This window comes from Zalophus californianus, chromosome 5 (genome assembly GCF_009762305.2).
Source record: "Zalophus californianus isolate mZalCal1 chromosome 5, mZalCal1.pri.v2, whole genome shotgun sequence".
NCBI classification, from domain to species: domain Eukaryota; kingdom Metazoa; phylum Chordata; class Mammalia; order Carnivora; family Otariidae; genus Zalophus; species Zalophus californianus.
This window is the reverse complement of record NC_045599.1, coordinates 127549140-127574135: the sequence shown is the minus strand read 5'-3', so window position 1 is coordinate 127574135 and position 24996 is coordinate 127549140. Positions and strand designations below refer to the sequence as shown.

At 40.9% G+C, this 24996-nt stretch overlaps 2 protein-coding genes across 6 annotated transcripts in view; one reads left to right on the top strand and one right to left on the bottom strand.

Moving 5' to 3' along the window:
* ADAMTS12 (ADAM metallopeptidase with thrombospondin type 1 motif 12) overlaps window positions 1-24996 on the bottom strand; it is a 298365-nt gene that overhangs the window by 180506 nt on the left and 92863 nt on the right. For all 5 annotated transcript variants that reach the window (XM_027605495.2, XM_027605491.2, XM_027605493.2 and 2 more), the window contains exon 3: window positions 5812-5962. In XM_027605495.2, the coding sequence (XP_027461296.2) occupies window positions 5812-5962 (151 nt within the window). The remainder of the gene's footprint in view (window positions 1-5811; window positions 5963-24996) is intronic.
* LOC113929007 (mitotic checkpoint protein BUB3-like) lies at window positions 14846-16077 on the top strand. The gene has a single exon (XM_035727626.1). The coding sequence runs from the start codon at window positions 14924-14926 to the stop codon at window positions 15902-15904; it is 981 nt and encodes a 326-aa protein (XP_035583519.1). The 5' UTR covers window positions 14846-14923; the 3' UTR covers window positions 15905-16077.

Here is a 24996-nt window from a genome sequence, read left to right as displayed (position 1 = left end):
TAAAGCCTGACGGAGGGAAAGGAGCTGGTGTTAAGAGTCAGAGGAGAGGCATCTAATGCAGATTGAGCCAAGAAGGTTTTCTAAAGGAAGCCATGCGTGAGTCCTAAAGATGAACACAAGTAACTCAGTAAAACTTCTGGGGAAAGCAAGTTTCAGGCAGAAGGAACCTAAACGCAAGGGCTAGAGGCAAGGAAAAGCAAGGCTTTTTTGAGGAATAAAAACTGGTTCAGAATGGCAAATGCTGTGTTTGGAGTGATAAGCTCCAAATAGATAGTTATGGTATGTTTGGAAAGTGGGAGCCTATGGCCCTGAAATGATGATGAAACAAGGCAAAGAACTGTCAAGTAGTGAGGAAATGCATGGCAGGGAGTACGTGGTGAGGTCTGGCTACTGAGGAAAGGCTTCTGACTAGATCAGGGAGTATCTCAGGGCTACAGAGCTACTCCAGCCCTGAGCCAACTGGTGCTTTGAGTTCCTGTCATCTTGGTCTTAGATTTTACTACGTGAACAAAAGAACCTGGGTTACCAATTCCTCTTTCCATACATTTACCTATTATGTATTTCCCCAAATTCTCACCAAGAGTCCTCTCATCCTCCTCATTGGTAAGAGCTTGAAGCGCCTTACCAATCTTCCCACCAGTTCTGAAAGCAGATAATCAAAAGCAATATGCCACTCACTAGAAGAAAAAAGTACAGAACAACAATTAAAATGTTAACTACCTCACAGTGAAGTCAGGTATGGATCTCGGTGGGGTGGCTATAATCATAAAGCGATCAGGTAAATCAGGAATTTCAAGACAAGTCTCAGGCAGGTTGTACTCAGAAAGTTTGCTGCTAGCCAAAACAAACAAAAAACTTGCGTGCTTTAGAACCAGCATGGAGTATGGCAGTGATTTAGAATCAACTAAATGGATTTCCAAAAATCTGAACAAGCCCCCTGCACATACTACATGGATTAGTGATCTGACATGCTAATTATTCTAATGAGCTATTGTTAATGTTATAACATTTGTAACGTTTGTTAGTATTTAGTAATGTCTGTGCGTGCCATTTAAAAGGCAACTCAAAAATTTCCAAATGACTTCAATAAGAAATCTACTCAAGACTGATATCTCGCAATATGGTAGACTAGACACTCTGAAAAACTCTCCCAGTAGTACCAGCCCCTGATAAGCATTGAAAAAGGGAAGAAATCTTCAGAGGCCAAAAAGAGAAAAAAGAAAAACAAATACAAGTAAGCAGAAATGCAGAGAGAAGAGCAAAAGATGGACCGTGATGATCTTTTCTCTGTGTCACTTTGGCTAGTCTGCTGTCTCCAGTATTCTAACAAACACTAATCTGGGTGTTGCTGTGGAAAGTGTCTCACAGAAGTAAATTAAAGTCCTTCCATCCGTTGACTTTAGTAAAGCCAAAGTAAAGAGAATTATTCTTGATAATCTGTCAGCCTGATTTAATCAGCTGAAAGACCTTAAGAGTAGGGCTGAGACTTTCTAGAAGAAATTCTGCCTTGGTCAGCTACTTCAGCCTAGGCCTGACACCTGCAGCCTGCCTTTCCTGACGGCCTCTCCCTGGATTTGGGATTCGCCTAGCCAGCCTCCACTACTGTGGTGATCAATTTCTTGTAGTAAATCTCCTCATATATATCTCCTACTGGTTCTGCTTTACTGGCTGAGCTCCGACTGATACGCGTGGCTAGCTGCGGAACCGGGGTATCTGCTGCTCGCTACTTTTGCTCTGGAGGAAAAAAAAGACAAGTTTAAAAGTCAGATCAGAGACTAAGCGAAAAAGTGAACCAGAAAACAAAGAAACTAGTAAGCAAACCTAACGTTGGTTCTCTGGGCTTCCACTCTGGGTACAGGGGAGAAAACTATTCTTGGAGAATCTATAGCCACAAGCCATAGATTTAGGGCCCAACTCCATAACAAATATGTTTAAGTTCAACATTAAGCATAGAGCGATACCACTTCATAACCACTAGACCAACCAAATTTAAAAGTGAGAATAGCAAGTATTGGACAGAATATGGAACAATGGGAACTCTCACTCACCACAATTGAACATCAACTTTGGAAAATAAGTTTGCATCATCCAGTAAAGCCAGATGTATATAACCTATGAGAAACTCATTCCACCACTTGGTATATGTCTTTGATAACCCTATGGACTTGAATCCTAAGAAACATGTTCAAGAACATTCTTTACAACATAATATATAATAGCTCCAAACTGGAAGCAGTTCAGATCTACTCACAGGATACTGGATCAAATGGAAGATTCACATAATGGAGAATATAGCACAGCAGGGAAAATAAATGAATTACAGCTACATGTCCTGGTGCAAACATAATGCAGTGGCAAAAAACACGATACATGCCTTAAGATTCCATCTTCCTTCATGGTCTTACCATACACTATAAAGATAAACCCTGGACCGGATCCCTACTTACCCATGTCCTATCTCTAGGCTGTCAACTCTAAAGACCAAGAATCATATGAACCCACAGAACTTAGGAGAGCACCAGCCATAAAGAATATACCCAATAGATATTTGTTGAATGAATAAATTTTGAACACAAAAATGCATGCCAGGACCCAGACCCCATGTTGCCAGCCTAAAGTCCTAATGCATGAAATTCCAAACTCTGATCTTACCTGCCCGGACCCCTTTCTGCCATAGATGACCCCGCAGCTGTTAGCATCTGATCTGACTAGTGTGAACTCCCTTCCCCAGCTTCCTAAAACCATAGTTCCCCTGGATACTTCCGTCTAATATCCACTATATCCTCGACAAAAAAAAAAAAAAACTTCAGCTAAAGGAAATTGTCATTGTCAATAAAATGAACTTCTGAAGAGTTTAATAAAGTGAACTTCTGGACCATACTTAATAAGGGACCCACCGTGAAACTCCTGGACACCTTTCTACGTGGGAGATCAACAACTAAAGGGACACATTTTAGAGGGAAGTAATTGACACATTTTCCTTCCTGAATGACTAGAGCACTTTTAAAGTACATCTTTTTTCAATACCAAAGGGGTTCCTGCTTTAAACATGACAAAGACAGAACATTTTACACAAGTAAAGGGGATCTTCCTTGATATAATCACAGTAATTCAACTTTGAAACACCAACTGACCTAAGTATAAAGTGTACGATAATGTTGGCTAACAACAGGGCCGCTGTCAGTTAAGTCCATCATCTCTGCAGGGTAACGTGGTATAAGAACAGCGCAATTACCTTGTTTAGCAAGACCAAGTCCATTTCAATACACCAAGATTTATAAAATCCAAATGTCATTTATATTTTAAGAATATTCGCAAGCACATTAGATTATTCTTAAATCTCTAGCTCTCATTTAGGCATTAAATCATACTTGGTACAGAGATGGTCACAAACAAGTGACATTTTCTCAACTTCTAGGAAATCCACATTTCTTTTTTCCTTCTATCAGTGTTATGTAGACGAGAGGCTAGTATACTCTAGTCTCATCTATTTGGCTATGAATCACTCTTCCTTTCATTCTAGTGATTTACTAAACTTCTGCTTTGCACCTTACACTATGGTATATACTGTTTGGGAAGGGAATTCCTACTTTAATGGGGCTTTCAAGACAGTTGATAAAACAAGATTTATGTATTCAAAGAAGACATAAAGAATAACCATGAGGGAGTATAAAGCCCTAGGTACAACAGAACCTTGACTTCTAAGCTTGGCTATATTCTGAACACCTACTACATTGATGGTTTTGAAAGTTCACTCCCTTCTCTGAGTCACACTTGCTTCTTTGGTAAAAAAAAAAAATGGGCTGCATTGGGCGCTCTTAAAGGTCCTTCCAACAGACCTAGCTATTTAATTCTGATATTGTGAGGTTTTAAGCAAGTTTATAAGAGAGTATCTTTTAGAAGATATGTGTGGAGAAATTCACAATGCAAAGACTGTTCCAAATGGGATCAATCCAAGAAGTTTCCAAAGTAACGGTAAGTCTTAGGGTTGGTGGAGAATGAGTAAGGAAATGGTATGACAAGCACTAAGGCTGAGGTATGGTGTGTGACCTAACGGGGACATGACATTTGTAAACTTCACTCCTTTCCTATCCATCCCTTCTGCCTTTATGACGAAATATGTGCCATTCTCAGTTCATTATTAATCAAGTCTATCTCAACAGAGAAGGTGTTCAAGGCGGGTGCGTGAGGAATAGCCTAACTCATTTCATAGCACAACCGTGGCTACAGAAGCAACTCTGGCCAAGTTCACTCACTGCCCTAGTAACTTTCTCTGCCATGTTGATGACCCAGTGATCTCAAAAAGAATGAATCACACATACAAAGTGTTATCCCATCATCCAATGTGTAGTAGGAATTGGGAAATTCTTCAAGTGATTAGATCAGAGTCCTAAAATTTCACATAGAGACTAAGTTATCTGGATTGGTAACTTAATCAGTCAGACCATCCAGAAGAAGAATCTCTTCCCTTCTCTTAGCTCTTGGCAGGAGATTTAGATAGTCCCTTATCTAATTTAGGGCAAAGTTAGAATAGCTTCCTAAAGTTAAGGAATGTAAGCAGCTGTCCATTTTTGTGTACAGGAAACATTATAGACTCAAAATGTCTTCTTGTTTACATACTCTGCTAAGATTACAAAAGAAATTCCCAGGAAAGTTACCATCTATCCCAGGGTCTGGGTGAAGTCTATAGAGAAATTAGCTGTCCCCTTGCCCTCTCCTTCTCCTGCTTGCAAAGTTCTGAGTCCTCCAAAACCTTTATTAGAATCTGCCTGCCCTAATTCTCTCCCTCTCTTATTTTCCCACTGAGGCCCATGGCTCCCAAATCCTTAAGACATACAAATAATATTATGGATTCCTTTTGTTAACTGTCCCCCTGGCCCATTATTTTTTTCTCTGAAAAAGGAAGAAACTATACAATATTTAAGAAAATGTCCCAATTTCCAGTGGCCTTTTATGCATAGATCATATCTCCTACAAGTCAAGAGAGAATGTGGGAATTGCAAGGAAACAACTTGGGTGAGTTCACCTCTGAAAACTATCTGAAACTGTTTTGTACAAGGCAGAGAGGACCAGTTCAGATCACTCTCGAGCCGAGGGGCAGGAAACCTACGTCAGTGAACTGCAAACCAAAGGCAGCCAAAAGAAGCTTAGCTAAATTCATCATCTGATAATGTGTTGATATTTCTTTCAGTTTCTCTTCACACATCATTATCAGCATCATCACACACTGAAATCTGCCTTCCATACACCGATACGACCAGCAGTTTGGTAACATTCCACACTAAAGTATTTTAACTTTGCTAATACTAAAACTCGTTGTCTTTAATTTAAACGATCATCTTCTAGGGGATTCAAAAGTTTAAAAACAAACAATTCATCATTATGAATATCATGTGAATATCATCAATTAATGTGGCAAAGATGTGCCAAGGAAGTGAAATTATTCCTACAAAGGCACATACTTTGTGGCAACAGGAAGGGGGAGGCGATAACAGATTTGAATAAGAACAGGTCACCTTGTGGGGCGCCCCGGTGGCTCAGATGGTTAAGCGTCTGCCTTCGGCTCGGGTCATGATCCCAGGGTCCTGGGATCGAGCCTCGAGTCAGGTTCCCTGCTCAGTGGGGAGCCTGCTTCTCCCTCTCCCACCCCGCCCCCCCGCTTGTGTTCCCTCTCTCGCTGTGTCTCTCTCCATCAAATAAATAAAATCTTAAACAAAAAAAGAAGAAGAAAAGAACAGGTCATGTTGTAATAGAACAATAATGGAACAAAACAGACTCCTCAATACGGTGAAGAGATTTAAGTCACAATACCCTTTAATCCACAGGCTTGTTCCTCCTGCTCTGGAGCTCTCTGCCTCGGCTTCCTGTAAATGATGTGTGGGTGGTACTCTCCCTCAGCCACGGGATGCTTTTTGACGGGCTCAATGAAGAAGTCTCCATTTGGTAGACGGAAAAACCCAGTCTGTAAATATATATAATACAAAGGTCTATTTGAATCACTTCTGTATCTATGCGGAGAAAATTAGTAAAGTGAAAATTACATAGATCGTGATGACCCCTTAAAACCCGTAAGACCAGTGCTTTCAGAATCTGCCATCTTATCTCACAGAAAAGCTACACATAAATAAGTTAATGATATGTCTACATAGTCATAGTTATTCAAAGTTTTTACGTCATAGATCCCTTTGAGATTCCAGTGAAAAAAGTGTACCTATACACATGTATCCAAAATGTGGCAGGTTCATTCCCCTGTCCCCAAAACCCATTGCTGGGTTATCTATGAATCTTAAATTAAGAACCAATGCTTTCCAGTTGCCCTATTATGGAGTTGGTACCTATATACCATATTCCACTGACAATTTTTTGGAACATTTACTTGTATGGGGGTCATCCAGCTACACGTTCACACAGCTGCTTGAAGTGTTTTTGCCACAATGCTCTCATGGAAACAAAGAAATCTGAGACTGAGTTTCCAGGAGTCCACAGTGCAAAGTCCTCTGTCAGTTTCCGGGGGAGGGGGGCACTCTCATTCACAGATATGGGAATCAGCAATATGCTGGAAAAAGCCCATTGATGAATCACTCTTTCTGGATGTCAAGTCTAGAAGGAAAATTTCTTAGTGCCAATTTGAGATGTTTAGAAAACTCCTTTGCCAACGATCTCCTAGGCTGGACTTAAGGCTCAGGATCTGAATTTTATATTAATGAAAAAAAGAACTTGCCTAGAAGATCTGCCTAAGGCATCACACTGAGGTGATCGGGAGCTCAGGCTCTGGAATTAAACTGGCTTCGATCCTTCACTTAGGAGCATTGTGACCTTGGGCAAATGACTTGCTCAGTTTCAGCTTTCTCAAGTGAAAAATGGGGACAATCCAGGCTTGTTATGAAAACCAAATGAGTTAATATATGCAAAGCTCTTAGAAAAGGGTCTGGCTCATAGTCTTAACTATCATTAGTCTCTTTCCAGATTTTATGTCATTTCAAGTATTAGGGTCAATATAGCCATTCAGTGAGAAGACATTCGCAAAAGCAAACCCGGAAACACTGGGCGCTTAGGGGAAATTGTGAAGGCTTCCAAGTCCAAGTCCCCTCACCACACCTCAGCAAGCCAGGACCGCCCTGCTCTGTGGATGAGCCTGAAGACTAGTTGAGCAGCCCCCACACTCCAAAGGCCAAGAGGGGCTCCATGAAAGGAGGCTGCTCTCTATGGACAGTCCCTGACTTGGATGTCTATCCAAAATGTTTGCCTCGTTGGACCAGTAACATAACCAGATCTTAACATAAATCTCAAAATTGGCTTCCTGTTTTGATTACTGACTTTGAAATATCTTTAATAACAAGGGGAACAGGAAAAAAAAAAAGGCACACTTTACTGGCTGTCATAAGAACAGCTATGTGACTTTGAGGAGGTTACCCAACCTGTAAAAAAAAAAAAAAAAAAAGGCCTACTACTTTATAGGGCTGTTCGAGGAATCAAATGAGCTAAGGCTTATAAAAGTGCCATGCAAAGTACTTTACAGATGCAAGGTGGTTGTGTTTTCCCTGAGGATTCCCTGAGGAATCCCATGGGACACAAAGAACTGACAAGATCCAGATTGTAATAAAATAGCTGCAAACAGACTTGCACAGTGTTGAGATTTGGTTCCATTTCTACTCTGAGACAAAGAGGAGGGGCAGGAGGAGAATGTAAGCCTGTTGCTGATAAAGCTCATTTGTTCCACGGAAACAAGGAGGACTCAAAGACTCCTCAGGGAAGGCTGGGGCGGGGTCCCTTTGTATAACTGCTATCAACCCAATATGGATGTCCCTGAAGAAAAAAAACAAGAAGGATTCATTAGTATTTCTTTAACCTCAAATTTTGGACCCAGGCGGTACAGAAAAAACAGATGGGGCTCCGGCTGAGAACATAATAACCATTTATGAGCAACATGAATGAGAATGCCCGAAAGCCAAACACGCACTTTCCTAAAGGCTTACTTTCATCTGCATTCTTCCACAAGGCCAGCCTTGCACCCGGATATTACCTACTCAGTCTAAATATTTCTCTTAAGCTGGATGGTGACACCTAGGAGAGCTGGCTGACCCACCAGCTGGAGGGGAAACAGGACACCTGCTCACATGTGCGGACCCCTTGTGTGGGTCACACAGAAGGAGAGGGGATGAAGAGGCAGCCACTGGTTTGGGGGAGAGTGAGGGGAGAAGATATCCCAGCCGAACTCCTCTCTCCACCAACATATAAACACGGAGCTTTAGACGAGTATCCAGGTGGCCACGGGTTATTGGTCTCTTCTCACCTAACCAGAGCCAGGTCACACTGGAAGAACTCGCTGCCTATGGTTTGCTTTCCAAACAAAGGACTGGCTCCATGCTTTCCTGAAGCGAACCGCCCAAGAGAATCACCTTCTCCTATTACCAGTTCTGGAAGAGGCACTCTTCATTCCGATCTTTCCTATAACCTGCTGACCTTTCTGAGATCTCTGAAGAAGAATAGGGAATGGACTTGAAAAAAAAGTATCCAATTCACTGGGGGCTTGTACTCTGTTCCCAGAAGAACCAGGGCAGAATGAACCCCAGACAGAAGCTCAAGGAGGACAAATCTGCCCTTTCTCTCCATTGTCACCTGCTCTTCCCCCTCAGTCTCCGGTAGTCTCAGCACACTGCTGACTCCCTTTTGGAAAGAAACTCACGTCCTTGTTTTAACTAAGTTATAAATATCTGTGAATGCTTCCTGAGGCTATCTTCTAAGAACTGTTTTAAATAAACTTTATTTTGAAGATTTATAAACATACAAAAGGATATACAAATCATAACTGTAAAGTCCCATAAATCTTCTATTGATGGAACACCTAAATGGAGAAACGGAACATTCCCAGCAGAAACTCCCTATTCCCCTCCCAGTCAATACCACCCCCCCCCACAGAGGTAAGCATTATTTTGATTTCTAACACTAATATATTAACTTGAAGTCCGTCTTTAACTTTTTACAGGAAGCATTACTTGATACAAAAGAAAAAAAAATGTCTACTAGTTCATTTCAAGTGTTAGGGACTAACCAGTGGAAAAGATTTTAAGGCAGGTGGATTTCTTAAAGTCCATTAAACCAGACTCTTCAGATTGCTTTATACTCTTCAGGCAAGGCCAACTGGTGGGCATGAGACAAAGGGCTGAGCCACCTTGGTGTGAGACAGTGGCACTGAACTTCTACTGCTCTCTGCTAAGGAAAGGGGGAGAAGGACTTTCACAGACTCTTTAGAACCAACTTATTTTCCCCAGTCTCGGATTGAGAAAAGTTGCCTACAACCCCTTCTCCCTCTCCCATCAAAGTGTTAGTCATCTTGATGTAACTGACATTATACTTCCGTTAGTGTGATGATTTAGGGCCCAGTGGGAAACTGGCAGTGTTTAACAAGGAATTTGTGAATAAAGTGTTCTAGAATCACACAACCTACAGACCCTGAAGAGTCGCCTAACCTATGCTGGCAGCCTCCTAGGTAAAACCTAGCAGACTGAAGGGTAACAACAATGGTCTTGTAAAAGACATAGGAAAGAATTACCAAATCAGTTCTGACACTCAGGGCCCTGGGCTACACAGCTCAAAGGGGTGCTGTTCACATAAGAAAAAGCTGTGAATTGTACCCCCTGGAGCTGTACAATGGAACAGTGCTGCCAAAACTCAGCAACCTGTCCTGGAAAGAAATTCCTTTCATTTGAAAATTTCAGAAGTTACCAGATCAACTTTTTCTTCCCATGGGGACGAAGACAAGATGAGCAACATATTGAGAAAGGTGTGTATTTGGGGGGGTGGAGGCTCCCTCCCTAGGTGCTACAGATTCCAGTGCTGTGGTTCAGGGAAGATGAAGACCAGTGAGGGGTGAGTGCTTTTAGAGGGCAAACACAGAAGACTGCACTTCTATAGTCTCCAAAACACTTGGCACAGTCCTAAAGCCATGACAGCCTCCCAGAATTACTAACTTTTTTTGTTGCTGCTCTGTAGCAGGCAGAGCATTTTATCATTTAATATGTAACCAGGACCCTAAACCAGGACTAGAAGTTAGGAGATGACAGAAGCCTCAGAACATAGATGTAAGACCACTGGGAAGATTCCCCCAGGAATACCTCACCCTCTGCTATGACCCCGAGAGTTCCCTGACTGGCCCGCATGGAGCCAATGAGGGGAGTGACTGGTAATGTCATAGATTCATGAAGATTTTCCATATTATTCTTAGCGATACTAATTCATGTGGTGTGAGGAGATAAAGCTCAAGCCAGGAAGACATTCTCTGGAGCATCCACTTGGTAGTTACCATATGTAGGGCAGACATTATAACAATACAGATCTGGTCCCTACCTCTTAGAACAGTGCTGCCCAAAGAACTTCCTGTGATGATGGAGATGTTTTATATCTGCACCATCCAATTTGATAGCCACGAGCCACGTGTTGTTACTGAGCATTTGAGATGTGGCTAATATAACAGCAGAACTGAAGTTTAATTTCATTTAACCTTTTAAATTTTTTTCATTTTGAGTATAGTTGAGAGGTGTACAACATAGTGAGTCTACAAGTCTATACATTATGCTATACTTACTACAAGTATAGTCACCATCTGTCACCGTACAAGGCTATTACAGTATCTCTGACCGTATTCCCTATGCTGTGCCTTTTATTTCCTTGACTTATTCATTCCATAACTGGAAGCACATATCTCCCACTGCCCTTCACCCATTTTTCCCGTCCCTCTCGCCCCCCTCCCCTCTGGCAATCACCAGTTCTGACCTCAGTATTCAAAGGTCTCATTCTGCTTTTTGTTTGTTTTATTGTTTTATTCGTTTTGTTTTCAGTTTCCACATATGAGTGAAATCATATGGTATTTCTCTTTGTCAGTCTTATTTCACTTAGCATCATATCCTCTAGGTCCATCCATGTTGTCACAAATGGCAAGATCTCATCCTTTTTTATAGCTGAGTAATATCCTCTCTCTGTGTGTCTGTGTGTGTGCGTGCATGTGTGTGTGCATGTGTACACATGTCTTCTTTACCCAATCATCTATCAATAGACATTTAGGTGGCTTGCATATCTGGCTACCCTAAATAATGCTGTAATAAACAGAGGAGGGTATGTATATTTTTGAATTAGTGTTTTCGTTTTCTCTGGGTAAATACCCAATAGTAGAATTACTGAATCATAGAGCAAAGCTGGAGGTAACACAATTCCAGATTTCAAGATATATTACAAAGATGTATTAACCAAAACAGCATGGTACCAGCAGAAAAACATACACCCAAATCAATGGAATAAAATAGAAAACTCAGAAATAAACTCCTGCTTATATGGTCAATTAATCAATGACATAGGAGGCAAGACTATACAATGGGGAGAGAGAGTTTCTTCAATAAATGGTGCTGGGAAAACTGGACCACTTTCTAATACCACACACAAAAATAAACTCAAACTGGATTAAAGACCTAAATATGATACCTGAAACCATAAAAATCCTAGAAGAGAACACAAGCAGTAATTTCTTTGACATCAGCTGTAGCAACATTTTTCTAGCTATGTCTCCTCAGACAAGGAAAACAAAAGGAAAAGCAAACTATTTGGACTACATCAAAATAAAAAGCTTCTGCACAGTGAAGGGAACCATCAACAAAACAAAAAGACAACCTACTGAATAAGAGAACATATTTCCAAATGATACATCCAATAAGGGTTTAATATCCAAAATATATAAAGAACATTTACAGCTCAACACCACAAAAAAACGATTAAAAATAGGGAGAGGACCTGAATACACATTTTTCCAAAGACATACAGATGGCCAACAGACACATGGAAAGATGCCCAACATGACTCATCATCAGGGAAATGCAAATCAAAACCACAACGAGATATTACCTTAAACCTGTCAGAATGGCTACTGTCAAAAAGATAAGAAAGAACAAGTGTTGGCGAGGACACGGAGAAAAAGGAAACCTTGTGCACCGTTGGTGGGAATGCAAACTGGTGCAGTCACTCTGGAAAACAGTATGGAGGTTCCGCAAAAAATTAAAAATAGAAATGCCACAAGATCCAATTTCTTTTAACTTTAATTATTATCTTGAATTAAAACAGCCACAGGTGCTTAATAGGTACATTGGACTGCATATTTCTAGAGACTGGCTGATGACTGAAGGAGAGCCATAGCAATGGCATCATACAGTGATGAGTGCTATAATCAAGGCAAATCTGAAGATCTGCCTTAAAAGAAAAACAAACTGCAAAAATGTGACATTTCACTATAACAGTTTGTTTTTTAAGATCAAGTCAATCAGGGGACTCCTCCGTGGCTAAGTTCGTTAAGCATCTGCCTTTGACTCAGGTCATGATCCCAGAGTCCTGGGATCGAGTCCCACATCTCCCTCTGCCTGCCACTACCTCTGCTTGTGCGCTCTCTCTCTGTTAAATAAATAAAGTCTTAAAAAAAAAAAAAAGATGAAGTCAATCAGGAGCCAGCTTGGAAACACCAATATACTGACACAGACTTCAGAGCAATTAGAGAAATACGTAGCTATAAACAATCCAACACTTGCCAAAATTAAAATGAACCATTTGGCAGGACAAGGGCTGTGGGGGGGGGGGGGTGCCATTGTCCTGAGACCAGAATGGAAGGGGTGTGGATGTCCCAGCAGGAGCCTGGGACAGGACTCATGATCATATAGAATTGGAAGCCAGGTTCCACTTCTAGAAAGAGTTGTCCCACTAAGAGCCCTGAAATATCAATCTGCATGTCCTCATACTTCTTCCATGCTCTTCAGAGAAGCCTACCACAACCCTAACATACACAAGACTACATCCCACTCACTGGCTGGCAGTTCAGAGTCTAAACAGTAGAAAAAACAAATCTCTGCATTACAAAACTGATGGAATGGATTCCAAAAAATATATAAGATCAAAAAGTTATGATAGGGTCTATTAGAAATAGCTTGAGCTGTGTGATCTTGGTCAAATTAGTCAACACAATGAGTCCCAGTTTTCTCATTTGTAAAATGGGGCATCATCTATCTTAATTTGCAGGATTGTAACTATCAGAGACATTGTATGTAAAATATCTAGCAGAAGACTTTTACCGCATTTATTGTCACTCAATAAATGCATAGAAGCTCATGTTGTCAGAGCATCATCCACAGTACAATACACACAACAATACAAAGTAGTGATAAAACAAGTCTCTGAAGTCCATCTGCTCAGCTCATCTCTTAGCTACAAGTAACTTAACTTCTCTGGGCCCCGATTTCCTCATCTGAAAAATACAAATAGTGATAGTAACTTGCTAACTAACTTATTAAAAGTTGTCATGTGTATTAAATGAGTCAGTGTAAAGCACTTGGATGAATGTTAGCACATAATAAGTGCCCCATAAGTGTTAGCTATTAGCTATTGTGATAGTCTAAGGAAACATTTCCCCCAGATGCCTGGTGTGATGGTGAATTATATGTGCCGCCTCAACTGGCCACGGAATGCTCTGATTAAATATGACTTCTGCGTGTCTGTGAAGGCTTTTCCATACGACATCAGCATTTGAATTCAGTGGGACTCAGTAAAGGAGAACGCCCTCCGTAGTGTGGACATCACCCAACCCCTTGAGAGTCAGATCTTCTGGGATTTATACACAGACTGGGATTTATACACCATCAGCTCCCCTGCTTCTCAGGGCTTCAGACTCAGATTTAATTATTCCATGGTTTGCTTGGTTCCCCAGCTTGCAGATGGCAGATCGTGGGCGTTATCTTCCATAAACATGCTAGACAATTATTGACAATAAACCTCCTGTATGTACATATGTACCACACTAACTGGGGAGAATCAGTGGTGACCTGGTGTACACTGAGTTGTCTGGAAAAATCTGAGAGGAGACAGCATTAATAGATTTCTCTTTCTTCCTTTAATAGTCTGAGAGCTCGAAGTAACAGTGGAGGCCTTCTAATCAAACCTCCAAAACATCACAGGCATCTCCTCAGCCTGGAGGGCCGATTTTTCTGGGCTTCTCTCGGGCAGAATTGAGCTTAACTCCCAAGCTGGGATTTCTTCAAATGAAGGAAGGCTGAAATCTTCAATAAACTTAATTTCACATCGCTAGGTCAACCATGGATGCCTAGTCCTGGCTTCCTTTTCCCCCTGAAAACAGAATCTGCAGCACAGTTTCTCTGCTTCTAATGAGAAAAACCAGACTTTGGAGACAAGGCTGAGTTACTAATCAATTCCAGCACTAACAAGCAGTGTAACTTTGCACAAGTAATTCAGTGTCTCTGAGCCTGTTTCCTCATCTGTAAAATGGTGATCACAGCATGTTCTTTGCTGAGGAGCTTTAGTAAGAACTGAATAGGGCAATATATAAAATTACCCCAAACAGAGCCTGGCCTTCAGTAAATGTTTCCATCCCTTATGGATTTTCTCAAGGTGATGGTATTTGCACTCTTCTCTGAAATTAAATCATTTCTTCATCTTGCAGCATGGCGAATGTAGTTGTTTATTTCTGAAATTACTCAGGTTTTGGTTGTAGAAGAAAACTTTATGCTCACGTAAGGGTAGAAAAGCTGTCTCTCAATTCACTAGATAATACTTGGAACTAAGTGCATTTATTCCATTCTAATTCCCAAGAGCTATCACATAGATTCACTGTTGTTCTTATTAGGGAAGAAAGACTAAGTCCCTGACAGAACAGCCACTCAGCCCACTGAAGTGGATCTTTAGAAATAAGAACACAATGACAACACAAAGAGAACAAAGCATCAGATGGTCCACCTAGTTCTAATTTTAATGTGCAAAGGAATCATGGAAAGCTTATTAAAAATGCATATGCCCGGCCCAGCCGCGAGTGCTCGGAGCGAAGCCAGGTGGTGGTGGCGGTGGTCAGCGGCGGCCAAGTTGTTTCTGAGCGGAGCCCAAGATGACCGGTTCTAACGAGTTCAAACTGAACCAGCCACCCGAGGACGGCATCTCCTTGGTGAAGTTCAGCCCCAACACCTCCCAGTTCCTGCTAGTCTCCTCCTGGGACACGTTGGTGCACCTCTACGATGTGCCAGCCAACTCCATGTGGCTCAAGTACCAGCACACCAGCGCCGTCCTGGACTGCGCCTTCTATGATCCAACACATGCTTGGAGTGGGGGATTAGACCATCAATTGAAAATGCATGATTTGAACACCGATCAAGAAAATCTCGTTGGAACCCATGATGCCCCTATCAGATGTGTTGAATACTGCCCTGAAGTGAACGTGATGGTGACAGGGAGTTGGGACCAGACAGTTAAACTGTGGGATCCCAGAACTCCTTGTAATGCAGGGACCTTCTCTCAGCCTGAAAAGGTGTATACCCTCTCAGTGTCTGGAGACCAGCTGATTGTGGGCACTGCAGGCCGCAGAGTGCTGGTGTGGGACTTAGGGAACATGGGCTATGTGCAACAGCGCCGGGAGTCCAGCCTCAAGTACCAGACTCGCTGCATCCGGGCATTTCCAAACAAGCAGGGTTATGTATTGAGCTCCATTGAAGGCCGAGTGGCAGGTGAGTACCTGGACCCAAGCCCTGAGGTACAGAAGAAGAAGTATGCCTTCAAGTGTCACGGACTAAAGGAGAACAATATCGAGCAGATTTACCCAGTCAATGCCATTTCCTTTCACGACATCCACAATACATTTGCTACAGGTGGCTCTGATGGATTTGTAAACATTTGGGATCCATTTAACAAAAAGCGACTGTGCCAGTTCCATCGGTACCCCACCAGCATTGCATCCCTGGCCTTCAGTAATGACAGGACCATGCTCGCAATAGCATCGTCGTATATGTATGAAATGGATGACACAGAACATCCTGAAGATGGTATCTTCATTCGCCAAGTGACAGATGCAGAAACAAAACCCAAGTCCACCTAATCATCTCGTGAAAGTGGTTTCTCTGTGGAAAGCTTTGTTTTGCTTCCTACAAATACATACTTATCCCCTAAGGGATGCGTTAGAGTCATTGTGGACACCTTATTTAGTATGTGGATTTCTCTGTTTTCTGTCTTAACAAAAAACTTTTCTGTGTGCCCTTTCATGCTGACTGTATAGGATGAGGAGTCTTTGTGTCCTTGTGTGGTAGTCCGAAGAATTGTTTTTATCCCCAGAAAGCCCAGTTGCTATTTATGAGCAGCTAGAGCTCTTTTTGTAAAATGATTTAAACCTGTTATTTCCATGCTGTCTAATAAATCAGAGATTCAGAACCCTTAAAAAAATGCATATGCCCAGGAGTCTTGCCCAGAGATTCTCATCAGTACATTTAATGTGTACCCAGGAATCTGCACTTTAGCAAGCACTCTGGGGTTTTTGATATGGATAATCCACGTGTCATACTTTGGAAAAATGACACTATCGCATTAGGTGGTGCTTGATTATTTCTATCTTCTTCTACCATCAAACCAGCGTAACACTAAAGAATGCAAAGATACTAGCAATGACCCCAATTAAACACTTAGTTCATCTCAACCAAAAGAAATTTCAGCTGTAACAATTGTTGACTACAGTTTATGGAGAATGTTCCCCTGAATCTTAGGTTCACAGAGAATGCCCATAACATCTTAACAGATCAGGGCAATACAAGATGCCAAAAAAAGTTTAAAACATTCTAGGAAGTAGATTCTCTACTAGAGTAAGTGTTTTGGATTTGAAATGTGGAATCATTTGATATTAAGAAGATGGGACATCTAAAAGAGCAAGCTTGACACAAATGCTGAAGAACCCCACCAAATTAAAAAAGGAATTTCATTACATCTCAAACCATGCATTCCTAGATAAGCTAACAAAATCAAGGAGCGTCAGCTAAGAGACACTGCAGCAACCAAACCTCATCAGAACTTCTCTCTCCCACAGTCTTCAGGGACAGGGAGGGAGCCTCTTGGACAACAATGTCTTACAAAATGTTCTTTTCAGTCCTGAGCAAAAGGAGGAATTGTCAGAGACTTAAGGTCATTTCTGACTACTTCTCCTTCTCTCAATAATCATCTATCAGAAAAATTTCGTTCCTCGGAATTTCTCTATGGCTTTGCCCTTGTCGGGGAGAGGCTCTATGTAACAAGCCATGTTTGTCATCACCAGAAAATTAGAAGTCCAACTAAAAAGAAGGGGGAAACTGCCAGCACATTGGAAGCCCAGGAAACATGTTATTAGGGAGAACAATGGGAGAGAACCAGCTTTGCAGAAGTGCAAGCACTTTCTCCCATGGGGAGCAGGATTTGGCCAAGATACAGCACTCTTTTTTCATCATGCCCCAGCAAGTCAGCAGTCTCAGTCCAGAAACCATCCTCCACTTTAAGGACACAAAGCCCTTCCTGGGCTGTAGAGAACATGGCCCTGGCTCTGCTTCTCCCACCATCATGGGCAACAGTTCCTGGCTGGGAGTGCTCCCACGTGGGCAGGAGAGAACACGGCAGCCAGCCAAGACTATTGCTACGGCTGCCAAAGTGATTCTGGCCTGAAACACAGCATTCCAGGGATGGTTAACAGTGGTCTAGGGCCAAAGGTGGATGTCTTCTCTGGTGGCCTAATGATGGGAGAAGGCAAACCATGAGGAAATTTGATAGATGTTAGCTTCGCTAAGTGCCACAGCAGAAAAAGGGTAAGAAAAACAAACAAACAAACGAAACCAAAAAGGAAAAGGAAAAAGAGGTCTAGTGTGAGATGTTAAAGACATGAATGTGAACACTCGTACTTATAACCTCATTACATCTCTAAAATGAAAAGATAAAAAAAAAAAAGATTTGCCTTCTCAAGGGCTCTTTCCTTAAAGAATAAGTCTATACTCACTATCTCTCCTTTCTACACTCCCCTGAAGTCACAACTACAGCGGAACAAACGTTAGTGATTTGTAATCCCCCACTGTCCTGTAGGAACAGGTCTTCATAACTCGTATTTTTGGCCAAGAACAAAATCTTCCTCGGCAGAACAGACTTTCCCAACCTTGAAGACAACATTAAAGTGGCAAGGGGAAGAGAAAGAGCAGCTCAGAGAGTCTCAAATGACTATGTTTAAGAAAGAAGGAAGAAGTTGAGAGTCCCGGAAATGAGCCAGGTGTAGACAAAGCAGCCCCTGGAGGTGGAGAGACCGGAAGGAAAGGGATCCACAGGGGACCGGAGAGGTACACCAGCCGGCAGCCAAAGTGAAAGCTTTGCAAAAAGAAAGTGGAGCTTCTTCCTTGAAGCACAATAGGAAATGTACAGTATAAACTCTTTTACCATTTTCACCTATGAAATCTTCAGTAAAAGAAACATTTTCTCTATTACTCTGATGGGACTAGAAGTGCTGAGGCCTCCTCCAAAGATGGTGTGGGAAGGAAAAGAGAGGAGAGTCACTGAAGCAATACCTAGAGAGAACCTCTATTTCTCTTAGCAGAAGGGAGAGTGCCTACTCACGGCAAGTAGAAAGGGCAGTTGGGAAAGTGCTCTGAGGAATGGGAGAAGACACCACCGTTGTATGGAGTCCTGCTAAAGGCTCAGCTGTCATGGAGCCACTGAAAAGCCAGTCATAGGAAATGACGAATTAAGCAAATGCAGGAGAGATTGTGGTCAGAAAAGGGAATATTAACATTTAAGTATTCATATGTGATGAAGTTAAGGATCTTGAAATGGGGAGATTGTTGACCCAGTATAATGAGAAGTGTCCTTACAAGAGGGAAGCAGGAGGGTTGGAGGGAGTAGAAGATGTAAAGACAGAAGCAGAGATTGGAGGGATGGAGGAAGGGGCCACAGTCCAAGGAGCACAGGGGTCTCTAGAAATTGAAAATGGCAAGAGAATAGATTCTTCCATGAAGTCTCCAGAAGGATGCAGCCCTAATTATGCTTGATTTTTGACTTCTGACCTCTGGAACTATAAGAGAATAAATCTGTGTTATTTTAAGCCATTCTGTTTGTGGTCATTTCTTACAGCAGTCTCAGGAATCTCATATATCTGGGGAATTAACCAAAGTTAACCCAGTCACAGAAGTCTAGGGAAGGGGAGTCAAGAAGGTCAAGGATCCATGAGGTTAAGGTGTTGGCCTTGACACACAATAAAAAATATATTTCACATCGAGACTCCAGGACATAACCAAACCAACGTTTCAGGAATTCACGCTTCCCTCCTCTCCTATGTAGGAGGCATTCTGATACATTCCATTCTGTGTTACTTTATTTTGTTTAATTTAAATTCTGGTTCCAACACACGAAGTTGATTTCACATCCTTGTAATGGATTACAACCTGCAGATTCAAAAACATTGATATGGTCTTGGACTTTATTGCTCGATCTGGATCTGAGTTCTTACCCTGAGTCTCTGCTCTCTTCCTGTGTGACCTTGGTCAAATTGGTTGATTGATGAGTCTCAGGCTCTTCGTATGAGCAACAGGGAGTGCCTACTTGATAAAGCCATTATGCAGAATAAAGGAACTATTATGAAGAATCACCTATTACAGTGGCTGGCACACAGCATTAATTAAGAAATAATAGTGGCTTTCCTTAAAATCAGAGAATCTTATCATCATAAGACCCTACAAAGGTTCAATTTTGCAGCTTATACTGGAACTATGTCCTCAACTCCATGCATCCACACCTCAAATGCACTTCTATTAACAAAAGATAATTTCTCAAGGTATCCACTATTGCTAAATTACTTTAATTTTTAGAAATCCCTTCCCTTTGTGGAGTTAAAAATCTTTGTCCCCATAACCTCCACTCACCATCTTAGTTCTGTCTTCTGGAGTTACACTGGAATATGTCTGATATCTTTGGTACACAGTATTTACTTAAGTATATTGGATAACATTTATCAGGTGCCACTGAGATTTCTCTTTCCAGGATAAATATTTCTATTTCCTTCAACCCTTTTTTATTTCCTATTGTGCTCATTCATCAGCACTCTGGTTAATCTCCCTGGAACCATACTACGGCTTGTCAATATTTCTCTTAAAATGACACCAGAATTGGGGGCGCCTGGGTGGCTCAGTCAGTTAAGCAGCTGCCTTTGGCTCAGGTCATGATCTCGGGGTCCTGGGATCAAGCCCTGCACTGGGCTCCTTGCTTAGCGGAGAGCCTGCTTCTCCCTCTCCCTCTGCTCACCTCTCTGCCTACTTGTGCTCTCTCTCTCTGTCAAATAAATAAATAAAATCTTAAAAAAAAAAAAAAATGACACCAGAATTGATCATTGGGAGTCTTAGCACTCCAATGCCATCGACCTCGGAGAAATAAAATAGTGGGAAAAGTATAGTTTTTTCCTTCACAATAATCAAATCCTGCAGGGAAGAAATCAGTAAGGCAAAAATTTGGTCTAATAAGGACTTACTTCTTTTACTAGGACTTAACAAAAAGATCTCTTTTCTCCATGGTATTACATGGGGTCCAGGAAATGAGCTCTAGAACTGAGGAAAATACATCATGACAACACTGAAGATAGAATGTCTCAGTGACCACTGAAGTTTAACGATTATTTTTTTCTTAAACAGGCCCCGAATTGACCAGACATCTTCTTCATTAGAGTGGGATTTCCCTGCCATTCGGACCATTCCCTCAGCATCCTAGCGGAGACGGCCGGTTAACAGTTTATGGCAGTGCCGTTTGGGGTATGAACACACCACACCAAAACCAGCCCTCGGCAAATGGTTCCAATCCCTGCAAAATGAGCAGGCAGTCCCTGCCTTGAGATTACATTTCAGGGGACAGGTTGATTTCCAGAGTACGTATGAATGATGTGTCTTTTCCCAGTGTTTTACTTCAAAAAATTTCCACTGAGAATTCAAGGAATAGTATAGTAAATACCCCTATGCCATTACCTAGATTCGACAAATATTAGTATTTTTCCACCTCTGAAATGGATATGCTGCATTATTTGAAGGTAATTTGCAGACACTGTGGGAGTCCCGCATTAAATACTTCAGCATGCGTGTTTTAAGAAGCAGACATTCTCTTAGATAATCGTAGTTCCATTACCTCACTTAAGAAAATTAGTAATAATTCCACAACATAACCTAATTTTCATTCCATGTTCGAATTTCCCGTGTTGTCCCCAAATGCGTTTTAGAGCTATTCACCGTTTGTTTGTAACCAGAATCTAATAACGTTTAATACAATGCATTTGGTTGTTATATAATAAATTGGGGTTTTTTTAAGTAATTCATATTACCTCAAGCACATAGCTTAATAAAGTGGAATATTTCCTAAAAGCCTGTGATAAAAAGCAATAATCTTTTGTTCTACCTCACCCAATCCCCAGAGGTAATGACTTTTGGCTTTTTTAACCCTATTCTTCTAGAAGCTACCTCCATATTTCTAAATAACATGCTGGGGTTTTTTGTTTGTTTGTTTTAATCAGTTTTAGGCCTTATCTGAGGTACTGTGCCTGCCGTAATAGATAAGGATTTGGCTCCCTTACACAATCCCTCTGCCATTCTCTCAGTATCAGTACTTCCCTCAAACCAATACAAACAACTGTGTTTACATTATTAAAACAGCATCAAGGCAAACCTAGTCCTCGGCCAGTATGTGCAGATACAACTTACCAGCCAGTACCTACTCTCACGGGCTGGTCTCAATGCCGTACGAGTTACTAGTATTTTCTTTCTTGTGTAGCTTTTCGTTTTTCTTGGAATCTTATCTTTCTTTTCTTATTGCACTGCCTTGTTACTACAATCCATCCTTTTAAACTCCCCAGCATGCCAGGCATTATGCTATGGAGTTCCCTTTATTCTTAGAGGCTTCCCATGGAGCGCTCCATCTCCCTGCTCCACGCTGGCCTTGCGGTTCCCAGGCCAGCCCCCAGCCATTATCCAGGGACTCCCCGGAGGGCACCTCCAGGTGAGATCCACTGATTTCAGGGTTCTCCCATCAGCATATCTGCTTTATCCGGCAACCAATTTTAAAATTGAGGAATCTAATATCTTTCCTGATTCTCCATCCTTTTTTAGATGGCCTTCAACCTCTCTCCCCAGAAGGCTCAGGGATCTTCTCTTTACCCACACTACCTTAGAAATTTCACAATTATGTGCCTTCGAGTGAGTCTTCTTCTACCCACTGTACTGGACACTAAATGTACCTTTCATTCCAGAGACTATGTCTCTCAGTCCTCCAGTTATGAAAAATAGTCTTGGTTGTTAGACCTCCTGGACTGCTCTTCCATTTCCCTTACTTTTCATCTCATATTTTCCAAGCATCTTGCTTATCTACTTTTTGAGAGATTCTCTTGGCTTTATCTTCCACTATTTCTATTTGTTTCTTTCTAAATTTTATCAATCCTTTTTTTCCCCCCAGAAAGCTCTTTCTTGACCTCTAACTTGTTCCTTTTCACAGTATCTTCTTCTTGTTTTATGGACACAATCTATTCCAGAGTATTTCTATGAACACTAATGAAAGGTTCTGAGGTTTCTTACTTGTTTGTTTCCTTCCTTTCTGCTTTCTGCATTATCTGATTTCTCCAATGTAATTTTTCCTGTTTATTTATTTTGCTCTACTTATTTCATGTTGGATGTTTTCCAAAAATATCTTGACATCCTTGCTTACCCTTCCATATTTATGAGAGGGTCCTGAAAAGCCGGTGAGGTGCTCTATGCTGGCATGGAGGACTTCTGACTGTTGAAAGAGAGGTCTGACAGGTACCTGATCTTTATGGACGGAGGATTTCTTAAATGCCAGAATGTAAAGGTCTTTTTTCTGGGCCATTTAATTCCCACCAGTCTACTGCTAAGTAGATAGACACCTGGCAGTAGTAAATCTGCCCAAGGTTGTGGAAGCAGACAACCATTCCATTTTCAGCTCCAGCCTGCAGCTTCCAGCCTCCCTGCCCTGGGTCACATCCAGAATCTCCAAGTCCCAAATCCCTCTGGGGGCTCCTGTGTCAAATCAACTTTCTTTTTGTCTATATCTCACCAGTGTGCACACTTAGTCATGAAACCGTAGCTATTAATTGTCCCACTTTTGTCTCCTAGAATGTTGTCAAAATCTCATATCCTAAGATGGCTCCTCCCTTATTCTCTGTTACTGTTAGGAAGGTGACCTACTGTTCCATCTGCCATCTTTGAAAACTTGTTGATGGTTTTAGGAACATTGAATATAAAAACAATTAGATTAATTAATACCTCTAACACATTTTAATAGACAATGAGTTAAACCTTTTCACTGATACCAAAGAGATTATAACATTAAATTCCTCCTTTTTAAAACTTAGAAAAATAAGTCTACTTCTTTTTTACTTCACAATTTTAAAACTGTTTATGCCCAAATAGTACGTAATGGAGAAATGATATATGTCACAAAACAGTAAAAATCCCTTTTAATATAATAATTATACACTAAAACATCACAGCCCTCTTGTCAAAATCTAAATAGCACAATTTACTTAATTCTGGAAAGTATGTGGTGAGTGCCATAGAACTTTCTAAAACAGCTGAATGACAGCTGAAGATTACCTACCATTCGTAACGTTTTCAGTGACCTCAACCCTGATGAGGGCAATGTTCTTGGAGAAGAGTTGGCGTGATGCAAATGCCAACCTGTTTGACACTGAATTCATGACCTCCCAAATTACTAATGAATAGTAAGTGTTAGGTAAAGCACAAAAGTATGATCAAGAATTTGTGACCACAGCAAAAATATCAAGATGAGGGTTATTTTCCCTTTTATACTTTTTCTATAATCCTAAATTTGATACACTTTATATACAGTATATTTGATATGTGTGTGTATACACACACATCCATACATATATATGTTTGATATATATTTCTTTTATAAACAAAATGATTATTTTTAAAAATTTGCCAGTGCTTATCTCTATGTGACACATTTATTTCGTTAAGATTAAAATACAAACTACTCCTGGGCACCTGGGTGGCTCAGTCTGTTAAGCATCTGCCTTTGGCTCAGGTCATGATCCCAGGGTCCCGGGAGGGAGTCCCGCATAGGGCTCCTTGCTCAGCAAGAAACCTGCTTCTCCCTCTGCTTGTGCTCTCTCCCCCTCCCTCTGCCCCTCCCCCCACTGCTCTCTCTCTCTCTAAAAAAAAAATAAAATAAAATATCTACTTAAAAATTTTCAAACAATTCATTCTTTTTCATTAATATTAAAATTGATGGAAACTTAATCAAAATCTGAGAATGAAAATTAAAATCTTCCACAGTAAAATTGTGCAATTACTCTGTCAAAATGGCCATATCATAATATTATGGTCAGATGGACACTCTCACACCTCCAGGGAAGTAAGGGAGGACTGCTTCTCCCTTTTGGGACAATCTGCATCAAAGCAGATTGCACACTTGTGCTTAGAAAAGCACACTTGTGACCCCAAAACTCCACTTGTAAAATTATTTCCAAAAGAATTGATCCAAAAAAAAAGGAAAACAGTTTGTGCACAAAGATACCCATTACAGCATTATTACTAATATTAATAATAGTAAACAACCTATATGACCAACAACAGAGGGCTGGGAAGTAAACAGAGTAACATTTACACAACAGGATGTTGTGCAGCAAATAAAAAAATGTGCTGTGTTTGTAATGATATCGAACAATGTTCGTTATACAAGATTAAATGAAAGAATATGACACTGAATGTTCCACATGATTCAAATTTTTAGAAATATAGAGAAAATGAAGGAAAAAATATGGCATCATTGCTGCTAGATTTCTTTTCCAATAAAAAGCTATATCTGAAAAAAAATATGTATATTCATTAATATTAACTATAGTCACTCCTGAGTTGTTGGACAACGGTTACTTTCACTCTTACACTTCTGCTGAAAACTCTGAATTTGCTACACTGGGTACCTATTTCTTATAAAAAAAAAAAGTTATCTTCAAAACACTTGCTAGTGCTTTTCTTTGTGTGATTACCACATAATTTTTATTTTCCCTTTGTGCCTTTCTGAATCGTTCAAATTTCTGTATTAGCATGTGATACTTTTAAAACCTGACAGAATGTATAAAATGTTGTATAAGGCTTTTGTGATTCAATGCCTTGAGTGGTAACACAT